The sequence below is a fragment of the Macaca thibetana genome, chromosome 1 (assembly GCF_024542745.1).
Source record: "Macaca thibetana thibetana isolate TM-01 chromosome 1, ASM2454274v1, whole genome shotgun sequence".
In the NCBI taxonomy this organism is placed as follows: Eukaryota; Metazoa; Chordata; class Mammalia; order Primates; family Cercopithecidae; genus Macaca; species Macaca thibetana.
Genome location: NC_065578.1, coordinates 112,250,657 through 112,263,625, shown reverse-complemented (window position 1 = coordinate 112,263,625; position 12,969 = coordinate 112,250,657). Strand labels below are relative to the sequence as shown.

The 12,969-nt window shown below is 43.3% G+C and overlaps 3 protein-coding genes across 5 annotated transcripts in view; all 3 read left to right on the top strand.

Annotated features, from left to right (window-relative positions):
- ST7L (suppression of tumorigenicity 7 like) overlaps positions 1–12,969 on the top strand; it is an 843,199-nt gene that overhangs the window by 425,510 nt on the left and 404,720 nt on the right. The window lies entirely within an intron of this gene.
- Positions 1,200–1,681, top strand: LOC126930537 (putative uncharacterized protein encoded by LINC01356). The gene has a single exon (XM_050747668.1). The coding sequence runs from the start codon at positions 1,233–1,235 to the stop codon at positions 1,512–1,514; it is 282 nt and encodes a 93-aa protein (XP_050603625.1). The 5' UTR covers positions 1,200–1,232; the 3' UTR covers positions 1,515–1,681.
- The window catches only part of SLC16A1 (solute carrier family 16 member 1), a 43,593-nt gene continuing 32,356 nt past the window's right edge, over positions 1,733–12,969 (top strand). The window contains exon 1 of one of the 3 annotated variants that reach the window (XM_050747560.1): positions 1,733–2,051. The gene's annotated coding sequence lies outside the window, so the exon portion shown is untranslated. Of the gene's footprint in view, positions 3,271–12,969 lie in introns of all 3 variants that reach the window. The other 2 variants (XM_050747556.1, XM_050747563.1) reach the window with 2 other exon arrangements.

The following is a 12,969-nucleotide window of genomic DNA, read 5'->3' as shown; positions in this document are numbered from 1 at the left end:
AGGTAAAATGACTTGCCTGAGGACATAGAGCTGGTAAGTGCAAGAATCAAATTTGGAACCCAACAGATCTGGCTCTCAGGTCTGTATTGTCAATCTACCACCTTATGGGGCTCTATAAGCCTACTTTTGAGGTTTCCTGGGATTCATCTTATTTAACCACTTCTCACTACATTCCACAGAACAGGGCCTTATAAATGTACATCTAAATCAGACTCAGGATCCTCTCTCTCTAACTTAATTCTGCTTACCATCTACCTGAATGCTGCTGCCACCCTAGCACTGCTCTTGTAAGTCCTGGCTGCCCCAGTGACCCGAAATGCCTTCCCTTTCTCCGTGTTTATGTAAATGTAAAAAGCAATTACTGTATTACTAGTAGTACTCGGCCGTGGATGCCATACTGTCTTCTAACACACTGAACTGTTATCGGAAAGCACATAGGACCTCTCAGGACCTGATCCTCCAATCTGTACTCTTCTTCAATCTCAAGCTCTTCATTTGCAAAACAGAAACCATAAGGCCTACCTCCCCGGGTTGCTATGAGAATTGAGGGGGAGGGTAAGTGAGGGGGTGAGTCCTGGAAGGGAGGAAGACACGAGGGAAGGGCAGGGTTCTGGCAAGCAGTAAGTGCTCAACAGATGTTGGTTAATTTGTGCCTGACACAGTCTCCCCCAAAAACTTGCAAGCTCTTTGAAGGCAGGGGCCTTGCCTCATACTTTTTCAGTATTTCTCAAAAGTCCTGGACATCAGAGACACTCCATGGTCATCTGATCACTTCAACACACACACGTTGGTTATCCGGTCAAAGCGGCTATTACGATAAAAACAGACTCTAGGGTGTGACTTCAAATGCTGGCCGCTGACAAGCTGGGCCGTCTGGAAAGTTACTTCACCTCTCTGAGCCTCGGGTCCCTTATTTACAAAATGTTCACGGCAGCGCCCGCTTCACAGGGCTGTGAGGATTACAGAGGCTAATCCGGGTGAGGCGCATCAGCCCCAGCGCCGCCTGCCACGATTCTATCCGGCCCCACACACGCATCGTCCATAGGCGTCCGGCCCCTGCATTCTCGCTTCTCCACGTGGCCGAGGTGCACAACCCAACCCACCGGCCAGTCTCCCCGCCCTCTTACCTGCTCTTCTTTCCCGACTCGTCTTTAATACCCACCAGGCGCCAACCGCCGCGGGCCTGGCTCTGCGGTGGCAAGTTGCATGGGTTCCCCCTTCAGGGCCTCCCGATGAGCCTACGGGGTCAGTTCTATTACTGTCGCCACTTCAGAGGGAGGAAACAGGCCCGGAGGGTTGGGGAACTTTCCGAGGTCACTCAACTGGTGTCAGGCCCGGATTGGAATCCAAACACATCCCAGCCCGTGCCCGGCTCCACAGCGCCGGCCCCCGGCGTCTTCCCGGGTGCCAGCGGCACCCGCATCCATTCAAACGCTGCCCAGTCCCCGCTCCTCAGACGCTTCCCGCTACTCCGCGCGCTCGTCTCCCCCCACCCGTCAGGGTCAGGCCTCTAGGTGACTTTTCCTATTTCTCTGGCAGAAACTGAGGGGTGAGACCGACATTTGTGTTCCGAACGAGGGCAGGTTGCTTAGAGCTCGTCAGACAAGGACCAACGGGCGAGTCTGGAAGGGTGCGGTAGCTCCGCGTCGCTCTGCAGGGGCGCAGCGCGCGGGTCGGACTAGGACGCCGGTCACGTGGCGGGGAGTGGGGCGCCGGCGCGCGCGGGCGAGCTAGAGGGCGCGCGCGGCTGAGAGCATGTGGAGATGCGGGCTGCAGTTCGGATGTCTGTGTGGCGGGGAGGGGGCGGCGGCCGGGAGAAACGACTCCGCCCCCTGTGCGCATGCTCGGGCCCCGGCGGGTTATAAGGCAGCCTCGCCGGCCGGACCAGACAAAGTGGTGAGCTGCTATGTGACTGGATGGCTGCGTAGGTGCTGGAACAAGTAAACGAGGCAGCGAGCGAAGGACGGGAGTCGGACCCTGGGCCCGGTGGAACTCCAGCCCGCGCCACCACGTCACGCACACGCTCGGCGCTGCGATCCGCGCTTATAACGGTTAGTTGGGTAACAGCCGGCGGCACGCGGCGCGGACCCCACGGTGCCCTCGCTTCCCTGGTGGGGTCGGAGGGGACCTCCGGGGTTGGGAGACTTTGTCTCCGGGGGAGGGAGGCGGCCCAGCAGAGGGCATCGTGGTCACAGGCAGTCGCGTGGCCTCGGACTGCAGTGCTGGTGAAGGAGACCTTGAGGCGCTGGGGACAGCGCCTCTCTCAGCCGAGCCGCGGGCCTCGTGGTCATATGCCGGCCCCTGGCCTGGCCGAGGAGTTGGGTCGTAGTGCCCGGTGACGTTGGGGAAGTCCCCTTCCCCTCTAAGTCTTCAATAGGCTCCTCCAGAGACGCTTTGATCTGGAAAAGGGATAACATGAGGCTGCTTCGTGTGGTACCTCCAGACTCTCCTGGCCGCTTCTGTTCCAAGGGAAGGGACTCGGGGCAGGAATTATTTATGACTCGTGACATTGTCCGCCCCAACCTTCTTGGCCGACCGATCCTTGCCCCACGTGGTGACTTGCGAGAGTGATGCGGAGAGCCGCATTCCCCACAGCCAAGGCGTGACTGCAGGGTTCGAGTAGACTTTGCGGAGGGGACGGGGCAGCCCGCAGACTCCTGGGAGTGGTGCTGACGGGGGCTCTTTGTCATTCAACCTGTGGCTGCCAGCGTCCGCCGCAGCACCCTTCTACTCATGGACTTAAGGCGGCCCTGTTGAGAGAAATCTGGAGGATAGCGTTTACACTTGGTCCGATGCAAGCTTTTTGTTCCAAGTACGTCTTTTTTTTTTTTCCAGCATGCGTTTTAACATTTTATTACTTTGTCGTGACATATTTGATGGAACAAGCAGTTGCCAAAAACTAGTTTGTAATTAATCTAAACCAGGAGACAAACTTGTTACTACTTTAGTCTTTCCTTGGGTTTCCAGTGGCTGATTAGAAACTGGGCTGCTACTGATAACAGTGAAATGTTTACTCGCTACTTTATTTACTGTAACTTACTATAACTTGTTTTGATTTTTTTTTTTCCAAAAATTACTCTGGTTTCAACAATTTTTTTATCTCAACCACCAGCCCAGTGAGGTGATGCCAAGACTATGTATCTTCGGTTTTTTAGTTAGGTGTTAAATAGTACTCATAAACGCAAGTCTTACACCCTGGGGCACAACTTTGCCTTCAGATTGCCATAGAAATGACCAACAATTCAAGATATTTAGCACTTAAAACACGTGGTGAGTAAGATTTATTATTTACACAGAAGTTGAATATATTTCAGTAATTCATTTTGGGTTTAGGTAGATGCTGTTGTTTCATCAGATTGCAGTTACCTTTGTGAAATATGCAAGTTGATCTGAGGAGCATTTTGTAAGATTTTTATAGCTGAATAGATTTGAAGGTTTAGTTGTGCTTAACGGGGTAAACTGTAATGTCCTTAAACAGATTAAAAAGGAAAAAAATCATCACTATAGGATGAAAACAAATGATTAGTGTTTCACTAATTTACATCTTTTAGCCTTTAAATATTAGGGCATATATTAGCCCTGGAAAGGACCCTAATGACCCTGATCAGGATCCCTTGTTTTACCCATAAGGAAACTGAGGCTGGAGGGATTAAGTGATCTAACATCTTAGGTCTGAAAACTTGTTATGGTTTGGTGGGAACTATGTGTGTCATTGAACTCATTTTTGTTAGATTGACACTCCTGAGTTTTCTTTAGATTGTAAATTAGGATACAAATTATCTCGGCCTGAAAATAGATTTCTCAACTCCTTATGTTCTGCATTCCCATCGTGTTTTCAATTCACTTTACAATGCTCAGTCCTATGCAAGATTAAGATCTCTGTGTAAATGCCTTCATAGCTGTCTTGTTTTTGTTGCAGTTGAGAGGACTAGGAAGATGGAACTTGGGTATGAGGAAAACAGTCCAGATTGTTGTGAATTTTGTATGTTCAGTTTGTTATTGGCTACCAGGCACCGTGAGAGACTTAGGATTCAGCAGTGAACAAATTTCACCATTTGCCCTCCTAGAGTTATAGTCTAGCTGGAAAACAGATAAATATATAATTGCCACAGCAAATACTCTTTACAAATAAGTAGGGACTGTTATACTATGGTAAGTACAGGTTCCTGTAGGAACAAATACTGTATTGTGTAGGTGTGAGAAGACACCCAACTTAGTATAGAAGCAATTTGGGTAGACCTCTCTGAGGAAATACTGTTTAACCTGAGACTTCAAGGATGAAAGAGCTAGCCAGGCAAGGCAGTGATGATGGGTGGAAAGAACATTCCAGACATGAACACTGAAGCTACACTCAAGAGAACAGGGTGTAATGCAAGAGCTGAAATAATTTTACCAAAGCTAAAGCATAAAGTCAGAGAATAGAAAGAGATAGAAGTTGAAGAGATAGTATGAGAAAATGGAGGGCCTTGTAAGCCATTTTAAGGAATCAAGGAGGGTAAAAAAATTAAAGGGATTTTTAAGGAATCAAGGAGGGTAAAAAAATTTAAAGGAGGCTCTTATTTTGAAGCTGATTGAAAGCAGTTTAAGGATTTTCAAGCTGGGCACTGGTGGCTCACACCTGTAATCCCAACACTTTGGGAGGCGGAGGCGGGTGGATCACTTGAGGTCAGGAGTTCAGGACCAGCCTGGCCAACGTGGTGAAACCCTGTCTCTATTAAAAATACAAAAAATTAGCCGGGCGTGGTGGTGTTCTTCTGTAATCCCAGCTACTTGGGAGGCTGATACAGGAGAACTGCTTGAACCCAGGAGGTGGAGGCTGCAATGAAAACTGAGATCACACCACTGCACTTCAGCTCAGCTCAGGCGACAGAGCAAGACTGTCTCAAAAAAAAAAAAAAGGATTTTCAGTGGGGCTGGAGATAACCTGATTGGATGTTGCGTTTTAGGAACATCACTTTGTATGCGATGTGGAAAACAGGCTGAAAGGAGGCGTTGGAGTGGTGTGAGACCACAGTGATGGACAAGACAGGATTTGGTAGAGAAACAGACAGGATTTGGTGGAAACCAGATGTGGGAGACTGGGAAAGTCAAAGACGTTAAGGATATAATGTTCAACATGTTATATCCTTATATCCTTTCTGGCTTGAACGAATATGAGTTTATTAGGTGGTATTTGTTTGTCTCTGTTTAACCAACAGGGACACTAAGAAGTTGCGTGACTAGACCAGGGCTGCTCAGCTTGTAAGGCTTGGAGACAAAATTCAAACTGTTGTTTTCAGTTTTTGTTGGCAACCCCTGAGAATGGTGTTTTTCTTTTTTCCCTTTTGAACAGTTAAGTATGGAAAATTTCAAAACACAAAGAATTGAGCGACACGATTTATCTCTTTCCCTATCTGCTTTCCCCAGACCCTACTGGATTACTGTGAAGCAAATTCTACCAATGATTTCATTTGTTTTATTTCAATATAGATATCTGAAAGATAACTCTTGAGAAAATCATAACCACAGTGCCATTACCCTACCTTTAAAAATTAACATCACCAAATATCCAGTCAGTATTCAAATATTCCTCAGTTGTTTTTAAATAATTGGTTGGTTTGATTTGGGATCCAAACACGTTAACATATTACATTTGTTTGGGATGTCTCTTAAACTTTTTAATCTATAGGTTCCCTCATCTTAATTATTTTCCTCGTAATGTATTTTCCTTATAAGGTTGGTGCAAACGTCATTGTGGTTTTTGCCATTACTTTTAATGGTAATTTAAAAACCACAATGACGTTTGCACCAACCTAATATTTGTTGAAGGAACCAGGCCATTTTTCCTCTAGTTTCTCTCATCCTGGATGTTGATGAATATGTCCCTCAGGTATAGATTTAACATGTCCTAGTTTAATATATCCCTCTATCCTTTGCTGTAAATTGGTAGCTAGATTGAAGACTGAACAAATTTAGTTCAGGTTTGATTTCCGAGTGGGAGTGTTGGGGGAGAGGACAAGCATAATTCCTAGATATTGCTGTGTACTTCCTTCAAGAGGCATATATTTGGTTATCCCTCTTTCTACTACATCAATAGCCTATTTTCATTATTTCACTAGTGGTTTGCAAGTGGAATTAATTATGGCTTTAATTCTACCATTTATTTTTAATTTAACTAGAATACCTCTATAAAGAAAGGTACAATTTGAATAGGAAGGACAAGTTAAATTAAAGTTTATGTTTTAATACAATATGGTATGTTATTGACACTGTCTTTTTCTGGAAAGGTATTTAAATGTATCGAGGTATATCCTCTTAAAAGGCCACTATTTTAAGTTGTAAAAGTGTTTTTAGCATTTGATGTTAACATTTCAAATGGCTTTTAGTATTTAGAATATTTAAAATTTTTGTCCTTAAATTGATGGCGTTTCTTTTGGTCTTTCATGCTCTTTCTTGGAGGACTTTGCTGTTCCCACAGCTTTTAGGAAATACCTAGTAGAATCACTACTAAATCCAAACCTCTAGCTATAAAAGGATTCCAGATTGTAAGTTCCTCAAGGACGGGGATTGAACACTCTTATTGATGATCTGCTTTTCCAGTTGCTTCCTGGGCATTTCAAACTTAATATGTCACTTAAAGCTCATTATCTCTGCCTGTTCTCAAGTTTCCTTCATCTCCAAACCTAGTTTTTTTTCTTCTGATTCTACCATTCTTGAAGGTAGCCCGGCTTAAAACCTCTGAATCATCTTAATGTTTCTCCTAGTAGGCCCCCCTGCCCTACCACATGCAGTTTCTGCCAATCCCTTGTCCCTTTTGTTATTTCTTGTCCAACCCCCCACTTTTCATTTGTAATACTGCTACCTAGTTTATATGTTTTTCTCTTTGCAGGGAGGGAGTGTTACAGGAGATTTTTACAATGAATGGAAGGACTAGTTTAGGTGGCATGTTTGGTTCCTAGTGTCATCCTGAGAAGAGTATATAAGTTATAAATCTATAAATTATACTTTATAAATTTATAAAATCACTCTCTTGCCCAGGCTGGAGTACAGTGAAACCATCATGGTTCACTGCAGCCTCTAACTCCTGGGCTCAAGCAGAGCCACCTCAGCCTTTTGAGTAGCTAGGACTACAGGCATGGGCCATAATGCTCAGCTAATATATTTAAACTTTCTTTTAGTGATAGGGTCTCACTATGTTGCCCTGGCTGGTCTCAAACTCCTGGCCCCAAGCCATCCTCCTGCCTTGGCGTCCTAAAGTGCTGGGATTACAGGTGTGAGCTACCCCACCTGTCCAGCAATAACAATCTTCTGGGATCACAGTATGCACAATGATAGGAAGGGTTCACATCCACCACACCAGTGAGACGGCTGCATGGGCTGAACCATTGAAGGGTGTCACTGACCATTTCTCTTGCAGAGTAAGATCCAATTCTGTTGGTTATCTACATTATCATGTTGCTAATCACAACTTATGATATTGTTGAATCTGACTTAATTACAATGACTTAGCCTTTGTATAGGAGAATTTCCTCAAAATGTACTGATATTATAAGCTGTATATTTGATCATTGGTTGAAAAATATGTCCTCCCTCTGATTTTGCTCTTCCTATACAAACCTTTTGAAGATTATTGAATGAATGAAAATCTATACACTGCTCTGGTGTGTTAGACTATTTTGGAGAGTAACAGGGCCTTTATAATTTGTCTTTTTGAGTTTTGGGAACCAAAACTTATGTTTTTACTTTATTGACCTGCTCTTCTGTTCCCGTATGAGAGGTTTTTATCCTAGGGTCTGCATATTGATTCCCCAAGGTCTATTGAATTCGGGGGGTCTGTAAACTTGTTTGGGGGAAAAATATTACATCTTTTAATTAACCTCTAATTAAACTTGGAATTTCATTCAAATATGAATATAGGCAACAAACGCATGGTTGTATTAGCAGTACCTGTGACTTTGTCACCAACAGAAATCATGTACTTCATACCATAATGCAGCCGTTATAGCTATCTTGAAATTGTTTAAGCTTATCACTACCTCAAAATTACTGTGGTTATTAGACCCACTGCTGGATCTTATTTTATTTTTTAAAAGCACGTTGTTAATTCCAGTTAAAGTGTTTTGACAGTTCTATCTTTGCATTTTATTTTGTGCATTTAAAAACATTATTCTGGCTGAGCACGGTGGCTCACGCCTGTAATCCCAGCACTTTGGGAGGCTGAGGTCAGTGGATCACTTGAGCCCAGGAGTACAAAAGCAGACTGGGCAGCATGGCAAAACCCCTGTCTCTATTTGTTTAAGAAAAAAATAAAATTATATTAAAAAAAGAAAACATTCTGATAAAGGTTCCATAGGAATCCCTCGCGCCAAAGAGTCTAAGGACCCCCTGCTCCTAACTTCTTTACTTCTGTTCCAAAGTTAGAATGAAGTTAGCCAGAACCTATGAAGCAACACAGCACACAGATGCTGATGTCACAGGATTTTACAGAATCATGATGCCATTCCTTGGTTATTGACTTTGTTTTATTTACTAATCATCATAAATTCTGACCTCACAATGAGAGGGAACAAAATATTTGTGTATATGCTAAGAGAGAATAAAATGATTTTCACAAATTAAGGCATAATAATTTTCCTTTGAGGCTGGGCGTGGTGGCTCACATCTGTAATCCCAGCACTTTTCGAGGCCAAGGCGGGTGGATCACCTGAGGTCGGGAGTTCGAGACCAGCTTGACCAACATGGAGAAACCCTGTCTCCACTAAAGATACAAAATTAGCCAGGCATGGTGATGCATGCCTGTAATCCCAGCTAGTCGGGAGGCTGAGGCAGGAGAATCTCTTGAACCTGAGAGGCGGAGGTTGCAGTGAGCCGAGATTGCGCCATTGCTCTCCAGCCTGGGCAGCAAGAACGAAACTCTGTCTCAAAATAATAATAATAATAATAATAATTTTCCTTTGTATTCAAGAAGTATTTGTTTATGTTTCCAAAGGAGTTCATCTTAAGTGCCATAAGTTAAATGGAACATTGGGTGCCTTCACAGACTTGGGGGATTTTCTTTTCCTGTTTTGGGTGTGTTCACAACCTCAAATGTACTTAAAATTGCTTCATACCTTGTCTTCAACAGGTCACTATTAGTGCAGGCCTTTATTTTGCTCAGTTGGAAAAAAGAGGTTGATGAACCTAAAGTTTGAAATACCTGCTCTGGAAATTAGAAATGCACATCCTTACTTCAGTCTATTGTGTTGTATGATGCTGTTGTTAGTGTTTACTCTTTTACCTAGAAAACTTGATGGAATAGAAGGAAGGATAGTGGTTTAAAAATTACCGTAGTTTCCAGGAAAATAAAACACTCATGGGCTGGGATTAGTGGCTCACACCTGTAGTCCCAGCACTTTGGGAGTCTGAGGTAGACGGATCACAAGGTCAGGAAATCGAGACCATCCCGGCTAACACAGTGAAATCACGTCTCTATTACTAAAAATACAAAAATTTTACTACTAAAAATAGAAAAAATTAACCGGACATGGTGGTGGGCGCCTGTAGTCCCAGCTACTCGGGAGGCTGAGGCAGGAGAATGGCGTGAACCCGGAAGGCGGAGATCGCACCACTGCACTCCAGCCTGGGCAACAGGGCGAGACTCCGTCTCAAAAAAATAATAATAAAATAAAATAAAACACTCATTTGAAAATTGTATATTGGCCAGCGCAGTGGGGCACGCCCATAATCCCAGCACTTTGGGAGGCCCACGCAGACATATCACCCGAGGTAAGGAGTTTGAGACCAGCCTGGCCAACATGATGAAACCCTGTCTCTACAAAAATACAAAAATTAGCCAGGCATGATGGCGGGTGCCTGTAATACCAGCTACTTTGGAGGCTGAGGCAGGAGAACTACTTGAACCCAGGAGACGGTGGTTGCAGTGAGCCTAGATAGCGCCATTGCACTCCAGCCTGGGCGACTGAGCAAGACTCTGTCTCAAAAAAAAAAAAGAAAGAAAGAAAAAGAAAATTGTATATTGTAGTCTAGACTCCGTCTCAAAAAAAGAAATATATTGTATATTTCTAATAAAAGAACTGACAATTATCTTAATGGCAGCGTAGTTTAAGATGTATATTGTTAGCAATTAAAAAGGCTATTTAATGGTGCTGTTTTGAGGTAATAATGCTGACTTTGATACATCTTTAATGTCTGCAAATATCTTTCCAAAAACCTTTGCAAGTAAACATTTGCGAATGGTACACTCTGGTTTCTCTTCAGATCACGTGAAGTTTTCTCTCTTTTTTTTCTTCTGAGATGGAGTTTCACTCTCATTGCCCAAGCTGGAGTACAATGGTGTGATGTTGGCTCACTTGCAACCTCCGCCTCCTGGGTTCAAGCAATTCTCTTGCCTTAGCCTCCCAAGTACCTGGGATTACAGGCACATGCCACCACGCCTGGCTAATTTTTTGTGTTTTTAGTAGAGATGGGGTTTCACCATGTTGGCCAGGCTGGTCTCGAACTCCTGACCTCAGGTAATCCGCCCACCTCAGCCTCCCAAAGTGCCGGGATTACAGGCGTGAGCCACCGCGCCCAGCAAATTTTTCTCCTTTTACTAAAGATTTCCGTGGAGAGAATGGTGAATAATGTTTCAGTGGCAAACAGTACTCAATTTTAATACTCTTTTGTGAGATTTTTCTGTTACTGGTAAAGCAAACAAGAAAACAAAACAACTTAAATCTTTATTGGAGATAATGGGGGAAGTCAAAGATAGCATCATAACGAAGTTCAGACTTAAGGAATTTTTAAATAGTTATTGTTATAAATACATATTTAAAAGGTGGTTTAAAAATGTTTAGAATGAGAATAAAACTTTAAAATGAAATGTTATATTATTCTGTTGTCTCTAGTCCTCAAAGTTTTTTTTTTTTTTTTTTGAGACAGAGTTTCACTCTTGTTGCCAGGCTGTAGTACAATCACGTGATCTGGGCTCACTGCAACCTCCACCTCCCGGGTCCCGGTACAAGCGGTTCTCCTGCCTCAGCCTCCTGATTAGCTGGGATTATAGGCACGCACCACCACACCCAGCTAATTTTTTTATTTTTAGTAGAGACAAGGTTTCACCATGTTGGCCAGGCTGGTCTCGAACTCCTGACCTGGTGATCTGCCCACCTTTGGCCTCCCAAAGTGCTAGGATTACAGGCGTGAGCCTATTTCTTAATGAATTATAATCCACTTATTCTCCCTATTTGGCATCTGATACTGGAAGTGAAGTAGATTGTAATAGAAATACCATCTATTATTAATATATTCAAATACTCATTTACATTCAAAGTAACGTAAATTATATAATCCTGACAACTCACTTATTTGTAACTTTAATCCAGCCAGTACATTTCTTCAAATTCTGGAACAGGATAGGTTATGTGTTAATAAATTTAAATGGCCCACTTAGATACCGATTTGTTGAATATATTTTGGGTTGCTGTAGAAAATAGAACACATATCATTATTTATTCCAGAATATAATTTAGAATTCTACAAAGCAAAACCTACTGTTGATGGAAATAGCCCCCAACTTTCTTTTCTCCATGACATCTCGTGTCATTTTATAAAATGTGAAATGGATCTGTATTTGGAAACTCCTGACCAACCAAGAAATAAATTAATATGTGAAAGGGACATAGGACTCTTAACTTAGGTAGTAGCCAGTTTTTCAGTCTGTGAGAAGAAGGCAAAAATGAAGCATAAAAAAGGCAAAATTGCTGGTATAATAATAGCTCAGAAAAGATTGGTAAGTTCTTTGTGCCAGAAGTTGTAGTCTATGATTCTTTAAAAAACAGAACAGCCAGGTGCGGTGGCTCACACCTGTAATCCCTGCACTTTGGGAGGCTGAGGTGGGTGGATCACCTGAGGTCAGGAGTTCAAGATCAGTCTGACAAACATGGAGAAACCCCTTTCTACTAAAAATACAAAAAATAGCTGGGTGTGGTGGTGCATGCTTGTAATCCCAGCTACTTGGGAGACTGAGGCAGGAGAATTGCTTGAGCCCAGGAGGCGCAGGTTGCAGTGAGCCGAGATCCTGCCACTGCACTACAGCCTGGGTGACAGAGGGAGACTCCCTCTCAAGAAAAACAAACAAAACAAAAAAAAACTTTTCTGCTTCTTTGACTGTAGAGGGCACTAGATCCAGAAAGCGTTACGTCACTGAAAGGTTTTTTTTCTGGTTTCATATTTTTCTCTACTTCTCAAAAACTGGGAAAAGTAGATTACCTGAAGTTCATCTAATGCTAATATTTGGTTGAGATACAAGGATTTTTTTTTTTTTTAGATGGAGTCTCTCTCTGTCCCCCAGGCTGGAGTGCAGTGGTGCGATATCGGCTCAAGTGCAACCTCCGCCTCCCGGGTTCACGCCATTCTCCTGTCTCACCCTCCCGTGTAGCTGGGACTACAGGTGCCCACCACCACGCCCTGCTAATTTTTTGTATTTTTTTTTTTTTTAGTAGAGATGGGTATTCACCATGTTAGCCTGGATGGTTTTGATCTCCTGACCTCGAGATCCGCCCACCTCTACCTCCCAAAGTGCTGCGATTACAGGCATGAGCCACCGCACCCGGCCTGTGATAAGATAAAGGGATTTTTTTTTAAAGTAGAAAAATAACCTCTCCCCTTAATTCATGATCTAAAAGCACACAGCTAAAATTAGTAGGGAAATATTGTTTACAAAGAAAGAAATACACATACAACTTATGTAGAATTTTCAAGGTGCTACCTAAGGAGCATTGAATAACGTCATGGAATGAATTATCTCCATGTGGCAAGTTGTATTCAGAAAAATAGTAAGGATATTACCGTACCCTCCTCTATGTCTAACTCTTACAGTGAGCCTTATCAGAATATCTCTTTGTTCCTTTCCATCTTATGAGACAAAATATAGCCTCAATCTCTACTAATAAATATGAGAAGCATTAATGATACAACAGGATCAAGGAGGCCGGGCACAGTGGCTCAGGC

What these genes read in the sequence shown, in the direction of transcription:
- LOC126930537 (XM_050747668.1), top strand. Translation starts at nt 1,233, where the DNA reads ATGAGCCTACGGGGTCAGTTCTATTACTGTCGCCACTTCAGAGGGAGG.